The sequence below is a fragment of the Protopterus annectens genome, chromosome 2.part0 (assembly GCF_019279795.1).
Source record: "Protopterus annectens isolate FY-2018-M chromosome 2.part0, PAN1.0, whole genome shotgun sequence".
Taxonomy (NCBI): domain Eukaryota; kingdom Metazoa; phylum Chordata; order Ceratodontiformes; family Protopteridae; genus Protopterus; species Protopterus annectens.
Window position 1 is genome coordinate 1,177,462,047 of NC_056728.1, and position 16,360 is coordinate 1,177,478,406.

Consider the following 16,360-nt stretch of genomic DNA (forward strand, 5'->3'; position numbering starts at 1 on the left):
AAGAACATTCTGTCAATGATTGTATGCTTCATGTTGTTAGAATTATAATATTATGTATTTAAGAAGCATATCCTAAGAGCAATTTTATTGTCCTGGGGTATTTAGTTGTCATGTTTCTTGCTGTGTGTTACTTATTGTGTAGTCAGTATAGGTAATATGACATATGTATTAAAGTGTCAAAATACAGCTTATTGTATTAACATAATATTGAGGAAGTTAAACATCTATACAATCCACAAAAAGCAGAAAATGTATGTCAGAGTGACAAAAAACTATGGAAGTAATATATACACAAGATATCCATAATGTGACCTTGCTAGATATCTGAGTAACTGAAGTTTTTATGATATAAAATATGGAAAAAGTATGGTCTGACAGTTTAAATCAAAGTATTTATGCTATGAACATGTAACAGACTTTATCACTTAGCCCCAGGCCTGATTTTCCTCAGTCTCCATTTGTCTACTGTGTAACTTTATGAAAATCAATTAACTAGAGAGTGATTCTGGGTGACTCTAGGAAAAGGCACCTGCACCTTGTGGATTTACAAAACAAATAAATAAAAAAAGATATAACAGTGCATTGTTTTATTTTACTACCACAGTGCATTTTCTACTCTGTTATGAACTTGATCACATATGTGCAAAATTAAAAGCAAAAAACACAGATGAAATTTATTCTGCCCAAAGAAAGAATCTCCTACCTTTGGGAAAATATGTCTCGATATGGACTACCATGTTGAAGGGCTATCCCATATCCTCTGTCAGCAATTCTGTTTCCAAGTGTATAAAATGAGCAGTCAGGATCATGGATTGCTACATACTCCAGCACTGCAGCATCCCACACAAATGCGTAATTCCCAAATTTCACCTGTGGACAAGGAAAGAAGAAGAATGTAAACCATGACAAGGTGATCTTACTAACAATGTTTCCAGACCAAATACAATGAATCTGAACATCTTTGTGCAAGTGTAATGATTTATTTCTCCTCATCAGAACAAACTAAAAATGATGGCATGTGTAGAAAAGGCATGAAGCCAAATGGTAATCCACCCCCCATGCAACAACTAACCCATGTACCTATAAGACACCTATATAGGAGGCTTAATGTTACATGATGAAAGTAAGCACATCTCTATACCCTATAGTGGCTTTTCTTAGGATACTTCATCTGATTAATAAATGTTGATAATCAAAGTATATTTTTTTCATGTCTACAGTTTGTAATTGATTAGAATAGATATGATATAATTATTTCAAATAATTTTCTAAGAATTACTTGGTTTTCATGTTATGAAGATCAGAAGGTTTAGAGATCTATTATCACAAGAGATACTTGGATTCATATTTCATCGCTGACCCCACAGTGCAGCATGAGGTGTGTGTGTGTGTGTGTGTGTGTGTGTGTGTGTGTGTGTGTGTGTGTGTGTGTGTGTGTGTGTGTGTGTGTGTGTGTGTGTGGGGGTTGCTACATGCATGTGCCGCTTTCCTTTGGAAGGGCCATTAAACTGAGGTTACATCTCCTTGAATTAAGCTTTTAAAAATCCACAGTGCAAGTTCATTCTTTATATTAAAGTAAGTTGATTTTTAAATATTAATTACATAACAGCAAAGCGATGCTAACATGAGTTGATTTTTTATCATTTTAAATATCACATGATTGTGTAAGTAATTCATGTTGCATTGCATTCACATCCAGTTGCCCAAGTCTTGAATAGTCTAAGCCAGTTAGTTTGGGACAATTTCAGTAAACATTTAAATTGGAGTCTGTGGCTAATGTGAAGGAATTCCTTCATACTTTAAAGTGATTTCAGTGTTTACCTCTGACACTCATAATTTCTGAACTTGATATTGTAGCTAGTTGTGTTAGCCATTGACTTGGAGGTATTGCTAGACTCCTGGATTGACCAAATGCCTGGTCGAACTGGCTGGGCCCAAGTTTCTCAGATCATGAACTGGGGCATTGCAGAAATAATAATCTTCACAGTCCGAGGTTGTCTGTCCTGCTGTGTATTACTGAATTATAGTTATCAGTGCTGATGATCCTAAAGGTCTAGTCATCGCCTATTATGCAACTTTCCTCTCTGGATCTTGACACTCCAGGTCATGTTTACTCAATCTCTCTTATAGAGCGAAACCTGCAGAACCACAAGCTTTGGCATCTTTGTATGACTGGATTAAGACTGGAGCCTGCATGGCTCCTTTCCCAGTTGCAGAAAGGTAGAAAAGAAAATCATTATGCTGTATATACCAGTCAGAAATCCTCTACATTTTGGTAGGTTTCATGTCTATGGAAATAGCTACTGGGGCCAAGGGTGGTTGAGAAGCTCAGCAGTCCAACCTATCTTGATAACTGGAAAGTGTTTTTAATGTAGCAATATGAATATGATACTTTGCTTTTTGAAGCTAAACTTGCCTGCAAGAAATCTCATAATAAGGCGTTTAGATGAACATGATACTTTGCTTTTTGAAGCTAAACTTGCCTGCAACAAATCTCATGACAAGGCCTTTAGAGTGGTCAATGAAACTGTCAGGCCCTGGTCTGAGTTTGATTTACCTGATTACTATGAGATTGTTTTCCAAGTTACAAGGATTAATTTGAGAACTTGTAGCTTGTTCTTTGTTCTTCTAGCTTTGTTGCTTCTGATCTGAAGGCCCTAGGTCCTCTTCTGTACAAGATCAGCTGGTCCTATTTGGACTTGGGTGTTTTCTATCCTAAGATAAGGAGATCTCAGTAATGATGATTCCAAAAAAGCCATCTATGGGCTCTGAATGCCTTTACAATTACCAGTTTCATCCCAGAATTCATTGTATCAGGTCACGTTTGAAGAAGCTAGTGCATTTAACATGATCCCCTTCAGATGGACTGCTGGACCACTGAAAATACTGCAAGAGCTTTGATAGAATCTTCAGTGGGTTAATCACTGTACAAAATTAATGGTGTCATTCATTCCTCCCTGTCCTTCTTTAATCATACAGTGTCCTTCACCTGGTTGATCTTGGGATCCAACTGGGGTATCTATCCCACTACTGTAGTTTCTTAGGAAATGCCATGGAGAGATTTACCTCTTAATTCTTCAGTAGTTCACAGAGTTGTTTTCGGTATGAATTCCTCCCTTTTCCTCCATATGGACTGTGGTATACTCCTGGGCTTCATCTTGACACCTGTTTTCTCCATTGTGTATGTAATGCTGCCCATGACTGATCGGGTCTATATTAAATGAGTGACCTTTTCGATGTTTGAATTATAGATGGTTGATATCATATGATCGAATGTCAGAAAGGTCAAAGGTGAAAGTCAATGGCTTTTCATGTGCAGAATGGGAAATTTTGCTTTTCTGCACTGAAATGCGTTCTCGGAGTTGGTATATTTAATTAGGGAGGTGTGGGGGTGCAGGGGGGCTTGCTCCCCTGCTCAGAGCAGTAAGGTAGTTTATTTATTTATTTATTTATTATTATAGTGTCAATGTTTGCTCATATGAGTTCGCTCATGTGAGGTTCGAAGGTTTGAAACTTTGACTATATATTATAGACCCGACTGATCACATTAGTGGAAAGGATTGCAGTATGACTGCTGCATTAACAGCACGCAAGTGTAGCCCTCCTCGTTTCAGGAATATGTGCTGTTTTGAAGTCCCATGCTGATGACCTCACCTGCATCCATCACTGAATGTTCAGTATTCAGCTCAAGCTCAATAAAATCAGACAGCCCCATGGCTGAACACCCCACCTTAGGGACTTAAAACTTTAACATTTATACACCTACATCATCTGTGGTGTGAAGAGATTCAGTTTGTGTCCAAGCTGCTCACTCTTGAGGTTTTCTTGGAATACAGAGTATGAGCTGACTTAAAGTTTGTTTGCTACTGTTAAGGAATATTTCTTCGAATGAAGCATGTTACCATCTGAGGACATGGCTGGGCTTGGACAACCTGGTTTTATAGCACCTGGACTAAAGTAACTCTATTCCTAGGGCCCCCAGGCTATGAATGTAATCACTTTAGGCTTGTACAAAACTTCATTACCAGGTTACTGACAGCTAAATTTGATAAGTACTATATCACACCGGTTTTCTAGAAAATTCACTAACTGCCTGAACAATCAATTTCAGTCCTCATCTGTCTTGTATTAGTTGACACAAGTGCACACTGCACTTTGCTATACTGCTGCCACTGGTTGTTTCCAAGGTATAGCTAGAATCTTTTTTGATTTGTTATTTTACTTTCTTGGCTCCATATATTTAGAACTTACTCAGTAGGTGGTTTTGGGATGCTTTAATAGGCAGTGACTTCAAGAAAGATCTTAAATCAGTTTCACTCAGGATTTTCATCATATTGCTCAGCCTCTTCAGCTCATGTATGTCGTAATATTTTCCTTGTGTTTCATTTTATTTTACTCTTGTATTATACATTAAATTTCAATCAGTGCAACAGACTTGAAGCTAATAAGAAGAGTTCATTTCATCTCAGTTTTCTACATCATCCAAATAACCTCCTTCAAGCTGTATAATTTCCTATGTCTTTCTAGATACTTATTTCCCCACATCTTTTACTTTACAGAAATCAATTAATTCTGTATTTGGTAATGGTATCATCCTATTCCGTTTATAAATGGTGCCAACAAAATTTTATCTTAAGGTACAATAAAGCAACCTTAATAACAGCAAAATAACTTCATATGATCATTGTGGAATAAGACATTTTTTTCTTAGTAACAATACAGCAAATAACCGTCTTCATATTTTATTTTTGTTCAGTTTTCCCTTTACCCAATATCTGAAATATCATCACATATTGCATTCATAGAAGATGAGTATTGTGTTTCTTACTCACCCTTATGTTTCAGACTCGACCATGCATTCACTGAATAGTAGTAATCTATGTTTAGGGTTGTTCCCACACCATTTTTTTATATACTTACAGTCATATCATAGCCTCCATTTCAACATACATGCTTTCCTTGTTTAACATTTTTGATATTGCCACACCTTTTATTTTCTCATGTATTCATTTTACTTTTTTCTTTACCACCCCAAGCCACCCCCTTTAGTATTACATTTTCAGTCTTCACATTCGAATCATATATGACAGTATCTAAGCATCACTTTTTCCATCTTTAGATAAAAGTAATTCCAGTTTTACCACACCTTTCTAAATCACTTTCAGTTCTGTTATTTGCTCTGTGCAACTCCCTGTATTTACAATAGGCATAATTCTCCTAAATTTCCTCCATACTTTTCATTCCAGTTCTACCAACTTTTTATACCAACAGCATCAGATTTTATCAGCATAAACTTCAGATTCCCAAATCATTCTAACTCTCATTATGGATAACATCAACAGCTGCACAAAGGATTATGACTGAGTCTGCAATCATATGCATGTTATTATGTGTTCAAAGAATGGATCTCAAGAAGCATATTTATTGAGCTTTACTTTCAAAGGTGATTTTTTTTGCTATGTATTTCTGAAACACATAACAAATGGCTGTGATAGGAGACTCAGTCATAATTCTTTGTAATTTATGGGAAATGTAGCTGCTTGTTTGTGACAGCACAAAAATTAGAGAACCAACTGATATTGCCAACATCCTGGCAGATAGGTTCAGTGCTAACTTTACTTCCCTCTCACCCCCTAAAGGGCCCATATCTATACAGGAAGAATGCAGAGACCCTGTAATCACAACTTCAGAGGTAAAAGTAGCACTCTCTAAAGCCAAAAACACAGACCGGACAACATCCCAGGCTACGTTGTACATGAACTTCAGAACGAACTGGCTCCTCACCTAAGCACCATGTTCAATCATAGCCTCACGTCAGGCTTTGTGCTCACTGAATGGTGCACAGCAACAGTTATCCCACTCCACAAAGGGGAAGCTACCACTGATCCTGGGAACTATTGCCCTATTAGCCTGGTGAGCCTGGTCTGCAAGGCCATGGAATGTATCATCATGGAATTCATAAACAAAAACATTGGTAACCTCCAAACTCTGGACCCCACCCAGTTTGGGTTTGTGAAAGGCAGATCTTGCATCCTAAACCTGGTCGACTTCTTTGAGGCAGTCACCAAAGCCACAGATGAGGGTAAGATGGTTCACACAGCTTATCTTGACCTTGCCAAGACTTTCAACACCATCGCCCATTTTGGAATTATAGCTAAACTCATTAAACTAGGTATAAATCCCTATGTCACAAGATGGGTTTCCAACTGGCTCACTGACAGAACCCACACTGTAAAAGTTGCAGACTCCAAATCTGACTTTGAACCAGTGACAAGTGGAGTACACAGGGTTCAGTCCTGGGACCTCTTCTGTTTGGTATCTACTTCTCTGAAGTACAGGCTAACACTGAAGGCCTCTGGCTAAAGAAGTTCGCAGATGACTGCAAACTAGGAGCTATAGTCAAGTCCCCAAATGATGTGGACATCCTACAGAGGGGCCTCACTGAGACTGATGCCTGATGTCAGAGCCATGGCCTCAAACTCAAAGCCAAAAAGTGCATTGTTATCCCCTTTGGTAAAAACTCTGTACCCATGAACTAACAGATAGGCAGCAGTCTTCTTAACACCGAATATGTGATAAGAGACCTTGGGACCCATGTGGACAGGAGTCTCTCCTTTGATAATCACATTGCCACAGTAGTCAGGAAATCCTTCTACATGGCACACCTCATCACAAAAGGGTTTTCATCCAGGAAAAAATAGGTCATTGATCCCCTCTACTTGACACTCATTAGACCCATTATAGAGTACAATGACCCTTTTGGAATGTACCTCACAAGACATCTGTAGCAGCTGGAAAAGCCACAGAAGTACCTCACAAAGAGAATTACTGGCCTCAAACAGATGCCCTACACTGATCGTCTCAAAAAAACTCCAGCTTTACTCTGTAGCATATCGCCTACTCAGAGGTGATCTTTGCCTAACATATAAAAATGTCAAACTCAGAGCTGTTGGACATGCTACACCTAAAGAAATCCCAATCCCTCCGAGCTGCATGCTCTAGTGACCTAAACCTTGTCACCACAATAAACAGGACTTGCTGGAGGGATAGATTCCTGTCCCAGAGACTTCCCATACTCTGGAACAGGCTACCCATCTATGTCAAGCAAAGTTCTTCATTAGCACTCCAAGAAAAATCTTGATGAGTGGATGGGAAATAGGAAATACACCCCGGGGATCACTTTTGTGGCTCTGCTCGACAGTGGCACAGGAAAATAACTTTCTTGGGGTGGCGTAAGCCAGGGAACTTAAGCCCTTGGGCCGATAGCCTAGTACCTACCTATGAACCTATGAATACCCATAAAAATGAAAAGGCATTGCGGCAGTGCAAGATATGTACCAGTTTTTAAAAGTGCTGGTTCAGTAGCTGCACTCTCCACTTCTGACTTCAGTTTGATCAGTACTGCAACATCATTTTAAAGTAAAAGTTAACGAAAAGAAGACTGTGGGGTGAACTTCAACCGCTGGCTAGTTGGCAGCTGGCACCCCACCATACTCTGCTTGGACTCCAATCATTTGTCTATCCTCTGCTTGTCTATTGGGATTTCATGGTCTCCTCCTTATCTAGGCATGTTTGACCCTTCCCCTTCAGGGCTTTCTTCTCTTCTCTCCACTCCTCGTCTCTTCTCTTCTCTTCTCTTCTCTTCTCTTCTCTTCTCTTCTCTTCTCTTCCCTTCTCTTCTCTTCTCTTCTCTCCACTCCTCGTCTCTTCTCTTCTTTTCTCTTCTCTTCTCTCCACTCCTCGTCTCTTCTCTCCTCTTCTCTTCTCTCCTCATCTCTTCTCTTCTCTTCTCTTCTCTTCTCTTCTCTTCTCTTCTCTCCACTCGTCTCTTCTCTTCTCTTCCCTTCTCTCCTCTTCTCTTCTCTCCTCTTCTCTTCTCTTCTCTTCTCTTCCCTTCTCTTCTCTCCTCTTCTCTTCTCTTCTCTTCTCTTCCCTTCTCTTCTCTTCTCTTCTCTTCTCTCCCCTCCTCGTTTCTTCTCTTCTCTTCTCTTCTCTTCTCTTCTCTTCTCTGCTCTTCTCTTCTCTTCCCTTCTCTTCTCTCCACTCCTCGTCTCTTCTCTTCTCTTCTCTCCTCTCATCTTCTCTTCTCTTCTCTTCTCTTCTCTTCTCTCCTCTTCTCTTCTCTTCTCTTCCCTTCTCTTCCCTTCTCTTCTCTTCTCTTCTCTTCTCTCCACTCCTCGTCTCTTCTCTTCTCTCCACTCCTCGTCCCTTCTCTCCTCTTCTCTTCTCTTCTCTCCTCACCTCTCCTCTTCTCTTCTCTTCTCTTCTCTCCACTCCTCGTCTCTTCTCTTCTCTTCCCTTCTCTCCTCTTCTCTTCTCTCCTCTTCTCTTCTCTTCTCTTCCCTTCTCTTCTCTCCTCTTCTCTTCTCTTCTCTTCCCTTCTCTTCTCTTCTCTTCTCTCCACTCCTCGTTTCTTCTCTTCTCTTCTCTTCTCTTCTCTTCTCTTCTCTTCTCTTCTCTTCTCTCCTCTTCTCTTCTCTTCTCTTCTCTTCTCTCCACTCCTCGTCTCTTCTCTTCTCTTCTCTCCTCTCCTCTTCTCTTCTCTTCTCTTCTCTTCTCTTCTCTCCTCTTCTCTTCTCTTCCCTTCTCTTCCCTTCTCTTCTCTTCTCTTCTCTCCACTCCTTGTCTCTTCCCTTCTCTTCTCTTCTCTTCTCTTCTCTTCTCTTCTCTTCTCTTCTCTTCTCTTCTCCTCTCTTCTCTTCTCTTCTCTTCTCTTCTCTTCTCTTCACTTCCCTTCTCGTCTCCCCACTCCTCTTCTCTCCACTCCTCTTGTCTTCTCTTCTCTTCTCTTCACTTCTCTTCTCTTCCCTTCTCTTCTCTCCTCTTCTCTTCTCTTCTCTTCTCTCCACTCCTCGTCTCTTCTCTTCTCTTCTCTCCTCTTCTCTTCTCTTCTCTTCTCTTCTCTTCTCTTCTCATCTCTTCTCTTCTCTTCTCTTCTCTTTCTCTTCTCTTCTCTTCTCTTCTCTCTCTCTCTCTCCTCTTCTCTTCTCTTCTCTTCTCTTCTCTCCACTCCTCGTCTCTTCTCTTCTCTTCTCTTCTCTCCACTCCTCGTCTCTTCTCTCCTCTTCTCTTCTCTTCTCTCCTCGTCTCTTCTCTTCTCTTCTCTTCTCTCCTCTTCTCTTCTCTTCTCTCCACTCCTCGTCTCTTCTCTTCTCTTCTCTTCCCTTCTCTTCTCTCCTCTTCTCTTCTCTTCTCTTCTCTTCCCTTCTCTTCTCTTCTCTCCACTCCTCGTCTCTTCTCTTCTTTTCTCTTCTCTTCCCTTCTCTTTTCTTCTCTTCTCTTCCCTTCTCTTCTCTCCACTCCTCGTCTCTTCTCTTCTCTCCTCTTCTCTTCTCTTCTCTCCACTCCTCGTCTCTTCTCTTCTCTTCCCTTCTCTTCTCTTCTCTCCACTCCTCGTCTCTTCTCTTCTCTTCTCTTCCCTTCTCTTTTCTTCTCTTCTCTTCCCTTCTCTTCTCTTCTCTTCTCTCCTCGTCTCTTCTCTTCTCTCCTCGTCTCTTCTCGTCTCTTCTCTTCTCTCAGTATACATAAAATATGAGTTTATCCCCACAAAAATGTGCACTACCTTCTTCCTTTTACCTTACTGTGTTTCTGTTGTGTATTCTCCTGTTTACTATTCCACTTTCTCTACTTTCACGTACTTGCCTTGCAGATTCCTATCTGCTGTACAAGTAAGTTGTCCATCTTGTTAAGAACATTTTAACTGGCCTTTCACATCTCTCATATTTTTCCTTTGAAGCAGACAGTAATTGACTGCTATTGATGGTGCATGTTCTCACTACCAGATGCACCTTGTATACATATTCTTGCGAGGGTAGCACCCTTCTTTATATGTTCTCAGTTGTGTCTGTCACAGATGTGTGTGTACACTTACATGCAGATGCAAACCCAGTCACATATAGATATAAATGCATATTGAAACGACACCCGACTAAAGATGTTATTTTTCCTGTTGCAGACACAAGGCTTAATTATTAGAGTATCAAGTCCTTCAGATAAAGCACAGAAGCATTATTTTTGAGTTATGAAAATAACAGTAATGCCTGTACTGAAATAACACACTTATATACTTATTTGGGATGAATATTATCAAACTGTAACAATACCTTGTGTGAACAGTTGAGTCAATTATTTAAATGCATGTGAAAACCTAGATTTCATGGAGCAGAGTTAAAAAGCCAGCCAGCAGCCATCAGTTATTTGTCCATCTTTATGCTTGATTTGTTTTGAGATTGACTACCACGTCTGGTTAACTCCTCTCCCTTAGCTGGTATGTTTTGTCCTGCAGAACATCAGTACTGCTAATGCGGTAATTATTTCTGTTGCACATATGAAAATAATTTACTAGGATAAAAAGTGCTATGGTTTTAAATTTTAGTACTATCCATGGAGCAAGTCAGCATTGTTTTTATATACATACCTGCAAAAAGAACTTTGCTCACTGAAGTATTTTTAATATAGAAACTTCTTAAATTAGAAAGCAAATTTCTGTCAACATTATTTTACAATTAGTATCATAATTTTTTCAGCACATTACTGTACACTGACAAAATTAGACATTTCTTGAAATGTTTATTGACATTACTATTTTGGCATTAGTACTGATTACTGACCAGAACAAGGGTAAAAAGTTTAAATGGTGTGGAGCTTCCATATTTAATCACTTGGTATACATTTTTATATCTTCGACTGTGTTAACAAAAGTATGTAAAGTAGGTGAGCATATATCCAACAATCAGTGTAGAGTTAATGAAATTTCTGTAGTATATGCGAGAGAGGACAAAACTAAAAAGTGATCTGGATTCCAAGAGTATAACAAATACATTAGCAAAAAACGTACAACAAACTTTATTCCATTTACCCACATTTTTGTCTTGATTATCCCTGAAACTTTAGTTACTCCTGAAATTACTTTGGAACAAGTGTGAGAATCCCTGTAAAAGGCTAGGGTATAATATTTCCTTTGAACCAAACACGATACCAGACTTCATTCCCAGCACTCTTCTTAAACTGTTTAACTTCGGTCTATCAAAAAGGAAACAGGGTTTATATCTGATCCTTGAGAAACAGCCACTGTGACTATCCTATATTTTAGGCCTATCAGCTTCTCCAGTCTTATATGCAAAGCCAAATATGCAAATATGAATTGATTTCATTTATGCAGATATAGGTAGCATAATTGATCTAGACTCCAATCACTTTGTTTATTTTAAGGGTAGGTGCTGTCTCCTGATTCGTGAACTTAGTAAGCTTCTTTGAAAAGGTCACAGAGTATGTGGACAGTGGTCACTACATCCAAGATTCTTACTTTATCCTTGCCATGGTTTTTGACATTATCTCACATTATGATATTACAAAAAACTACCCAGACTTAATATAAATTCCCATGTTGTCCACTGAAATGCAAACTGTCTATCCAACAGATCACAAGTTATGAAAGTTGCTGGTGTCCTCTCTGAGCATAAAATTTTAACTAGTGGGTACTACAGGGATCATTACTGTTTGTCATTTATTTTGCAGACATCCAAGCCAATATCCCAGAAATGTAGTTGACTAAGTTTGTTGATGACTGAAATTAGGCAGTATTATCTGCTCGGCAGTGGAGACAAAACAGCTGCAGCAAGGTCTGCAATATGCATGTTCCTAGTGTCCTGAAAACAGTCAAAGGTTAAATGTAAAACTGTGCGCTATGGTAGAGTTTGAAAAAAATGCTCCCACTTCATGTTATAAATGGTACACCTTGGGCAGTCATAGTCCTAAGAGACCTGACGACTTACATGAACAATTCTGTCTCATTTGATCATTATGTTTCCACCATAGTCAAGAAATACTTTTATCTGATCCAGTTAATTTCTGATGGAATTTCCTCAGAATCCAAAGATGCCATCCTGCTGTTGCTGCTGTACTCTTCCCATATCAGGACTATGGCTGATTACAGTCGCTCCTTTGGGATGTACAGATCTAAGCAAAAAAATCAACTGGTAAGGCCCTACAGATTTCTAACTAATAAAAATGAAAAGTCTTAAATCCTTCAGCTTTCCTGACAGAGTAGCTTGACTTTCCTTATATTCCGCTGACTACATGTAGCTTAAGTTTTGCTTCTCGAGCCATTGAATGACCAGTCCTATTTGGCTTCTTATTTCTCTGTAAAACAAGTGGTTTTACAATCACCTGGTCTAAGGGCCTAAATCTAAACCAATAAATAAGCAAAACCCGCTGGAGGGATAGGTTCATATCTCAGCACATTCCCAGGCTATGGAATAATTTACTTCTACAGACAAAAAAGTACTACTCTTTCTACCTTCAAGGCTAATTTTGATGATTCCATGGGTACACACAACTTTACACTGTGGTTATCCTTTATAGCCCTGCTTGATTTGGGAAACAAGCACTATTAGGTACACAAAAAGGGAGTCATGAGCTTTTAAGTGCATCTGCTTAAAGGTAGGTCTCCATGATCATTTGTTTTGTATTGTTCATATGTTCTTGTGTTCTTAATAAAGGAATGCACTAGTGATAGATAAGTGTGGAAACTTAGGGTATTTAGTGCAAATTGCAACTATGAAATGGTAAAAACTGGTCTAATTTCCATATTCCGAAGGGGAAGGTAAAGTAACAACTGAGACACTGAATAAAGGAAGAGTAAATGAATAAGGTGTGTGTGTGTGTGTGTGTGTGTGTGTGTGTGTGTGTGTGTGTGTGTGTGTGTGTGTGTGTGTGTGCGTGTGTGTGTGTGCGTGTGTGTGTGCGTGTGTGTGTGTGTGTCTCTGTGTATGTCTGTGTGTGTGTGTGTGTGTGTGTGTGTGTGTATGTGAATGTGTGTGCACCTGTGTGTGTGTGTGTGTGTGTGTGTGTGTGTGTGTGTGTGTGTGTGTGTGTGTGTGTGTGTGTGTGTGTGTGTGTGTGTACCTGTGTGTGTGTGTGTGCGTGTGTGTGTGTGTGTGTGTGTGTGTGTGTGTGTGTGTGTGTGTGTGTGTGTGTGTGTGTGTGTGTGTGTGTGTGTATGCATTTGTTTTTTGGTTTGTTTGAGAAGGGGAAGGCATAGTTAATTCAGAATCCATATAAAACACTCTGGCCAATTTATTCTGTGGTATCGATGATATTTCAAACTATTATTTCTCCAAAAAAGCCAGAGTCAGGTGTGGAGGCAGTCAGTCTTTCTAAGGCGGGAGGTGGTTCCTACCTAACTATTCCCCCTAGGTGCATCTGCTCTAGGGGTTCCCTAAAAATGGACCCTTGCCTATGCTGGACCAACTTCTGGTTAGTGTAGTATTCACTGCCCACAACGTAACCACTACCTGTTTTACCTTAACCTTCCAGTTGAGGTCACTCATGAAGCAGGGATACCATCTGCCTCCCTCCTCTGAAGATGGGAGACCAAGCATTGGCCACTCACTCCCACATTCCCCTGTTGTAGTCCTTCCAATACTTAGGCTGCTAGACAAATCTGGGTCATCAGAGTCATATCCTGGACTTTACTGAAGTAAATCAAATGGTTATAGCAATAGCTGGACTACTTCTAATTCTGTCTTAATGGATTTTATTTTACTCATAGGTTCATAGGTGGTTACTGGGCTATTGACCCAAAGTTCTTTATAAGTCTAGCCATGTGTACCCAATATAATACTAGAGAAACCCCAATATAAAGGATCTTGCCAAAACTCGGGATCTTAGTTAGCAATGACTGCCCATATCTAGGAGGGTCATAGGTGAAATTCCCAGCAGGAATTTATGGTTTCCCATCCAGTCCTCCAGGCTAAGCTTAAGCAGAGTTATAGAAGGGCTCTGTTTGATGTGAATTGGTAGCCTATTCCAGAGGAGTGGAAACCTCTGACAGACATATCTGTCTCTCCATTAGGTCCTATTTATGTCGCAGGCCAGGTTACGATCCCTGGAGCAGGTGACTCTTGCCCCATTTGACTTGCAGATGTGCAGCATTTCCATTAGGTTTGGATCCAAGATTTCTCTGTAGGCCAGGCACAAGTCTTCTCTAAGCAGTCTGTATTCTACTGAGTACAGTGACAGTGACTTCAGTCTGTCAGTGTATGACATGTGCTGGAGACCCTGAATTTTCTTGGTTAGAAATCTCTGAGGTCTCTCAAGTTGCTGCAGGTGCCTGGTAAGGTCCATACCAAAGGGAGCATTGTACCCAATTATTGGCCTGAGGAGGGTAGAGTACAGGAGAGTTATGACATCTTTTGCTCTTGAGAGAATGCCTTTGCTAATGAGTATGCGAAGTAGAATGCTTTCCTTACCACAGTAGCCACATGGTGGTCAAAGTTTAGGCTACAGTCAACTTGCATTCCCAGGTCTCTCACTACTGAGTTTTTGCTTAGGTTATTGTTATTTATATTATGTTTTGCAGGGATAATCATTTTTACCAAAGGGGATGATAATGCATTTTTTTTGTGTTGAGTTTGAGTCCATGGCTTTGGCACCAATCAATGGTTTGCGTAAGTCCTTCTAAAAATATATTGACATCATTTCGGGATTCAGTGATTGCACCTAATTTGTAGTCATCAGATCATCAGCAAACGTAGTCACCCATAGCACCTCTGTTTTGGCCTGAACTTCTGAGAAGTATATTTCAAACAATAGGGGGCCCAGCAATGACCCCTGTGGAACCTCACTTATGACAGACTGTGTGATCTGTCAGTAAGCCAGTTAACAGCCCATCTGATGACATAAGGGTTGACAGTCATCTTAGAGAGTTTATCAATGATAACTGAAAAACTGGCAAACTATGTAAAAAACAAGAAATGGTGCCCAAAGAACAACAAACTGGGTGTACTGAATATATTTAATTAAGTGCCTTTCGTTTGACTCAATTTACAAACTTCTTCAGATCTGGCCACCATTTCTTGTTATTTTACGTAGTTTATGATGCCCAAATTCAGGATTGTGTTGAAGGCCTTGGATAAGTCAAGATAGGCTATATGCACAGATATGCCTTTTTTTTAATTTCTCCAAGTCTTTTGGGTTTCTAATACCATGACGGGAATAGACCCCATTCCTTAGTCAAAGTACGATTAAAGATCATGAAATTAATATTGTTTTACTCTTTGATGTCAGCCAAAAGTGTTCTTCGCAACACCCACAATGTGCCCAGCAATGACTCCTTCTGCAATTTGTACTGGGTCACATGAATTGGTAACATATCTAAATACAACTATAAATTCTTTTTTATAAGACCCATTGCTCCTAGTACTATTGGAACTGTCTGGGTATCTTTCTTCCACATGGCTCTTGTTTCTGCCTGCAGACCTGGTATTTTATGACTTTGTGTCTTGCTGTAAGCAAAACACTATAGTCACTAGGTGTGGCAATTTCAGTTATCAATACTACTTTTGTCTTCTTTTCTTTGACCACTATATTCGGTTTTTCTAGCATCTATCTTTTGAACTGTTGGTAATGGGTGATCCCCTGTAATATAAACTTAATCATTTTCTATGATTCTTTGTGGCTCATATTTCCACTGTTTTTTAGCCACTTTGATACCATAATGTTTGCACAATCTCAAGTGCAACAGTCTCACCACATTATTATGCCTTTCAGTATACAGTCCCTCTGCCATTAGTGAGAAGCAACCAGCAACAAGGTGTGTGACTGTTTCCAATTCAGTTTTACAAAACCTACATTTGTCTGTTTCTCCCACATGTTCAATTTTCAATTGTTTCATTTGAAAGAGAATAGTGGTGCTCTTAGTGATAATAATTTTTTTCTACTAACCGTAGATGTGGTTTCCTTATATACTTACATACCTCTTAAAATGGGATTGGAATATGTAGCTAATTTTTTAAACAAGTATATTGTATGGTCTAAAAGTTCAGAGAAAACTTGTATTTTGTTGTTAGAATTGATGTTAGAAAATTATTTTTTTGTGTTTAATAGAAAATACTTTCAGCAACGAAGGGGAGTTTCCATGGGGGCCACAGTCGCTCCTGCTTTTGCAGGTTTAGTTATAGCCTGGTGGGAAATGGAATGTCTGCCACAAATTCTTTTAGCTAAGGATATTTTGTTTTATTGTCATTTTACTGACGGCTTGTTTTTTATTATAATGGTATCTAAAGACAAGGCAGACACTTTTTTAGAATAGCTTAACAGAAGCGGTAATTTTTTTGAAATTTATGTTAAGCAATTTAGGACACCAGGTCAACTATTTAGATGTGGTCCTCACTTGGCATACAGTAGCTCTAAGTTTGTCTAACAAGATATATAGGAAAGAGACTTATGTAAATACTTATTTACACTATCAGAGCAACCACCCTGCCTTTATGAGACGGAATATTATGAAAGGACAGTACATAAGAGCCTCTCGGTTAACCAGTTCTGATGAAGATTTCTTTATTGAAACAGCATTCAT

The 16,360-nt window shown here is 39.4% G+C and overlaps 1 protein-coding gene across 1 annotated transcript in view; it reads right to left on the reverse strand.

Moving 5' to 3' along the window:
- The window catches only part of GRID2 (glutamate ionotropic receptor delta type subunit 2), a 4,699,489-nt gene that overhangs the window by 630,693 nt on the left and 4,052,436 nt on the right, over nucleotides 1-16,360 (reverse strand). The window contains exon 14 of the mRNA XM_044061387.1: nucleotides 704-870. Coding sequence (XP_043917322.1) covers nucleotides 704-870 — 167 coding nt within the window. The remainder of the gene's footprint in view (nucleotides 1-703; nucleotides 871-16,360) is intronic.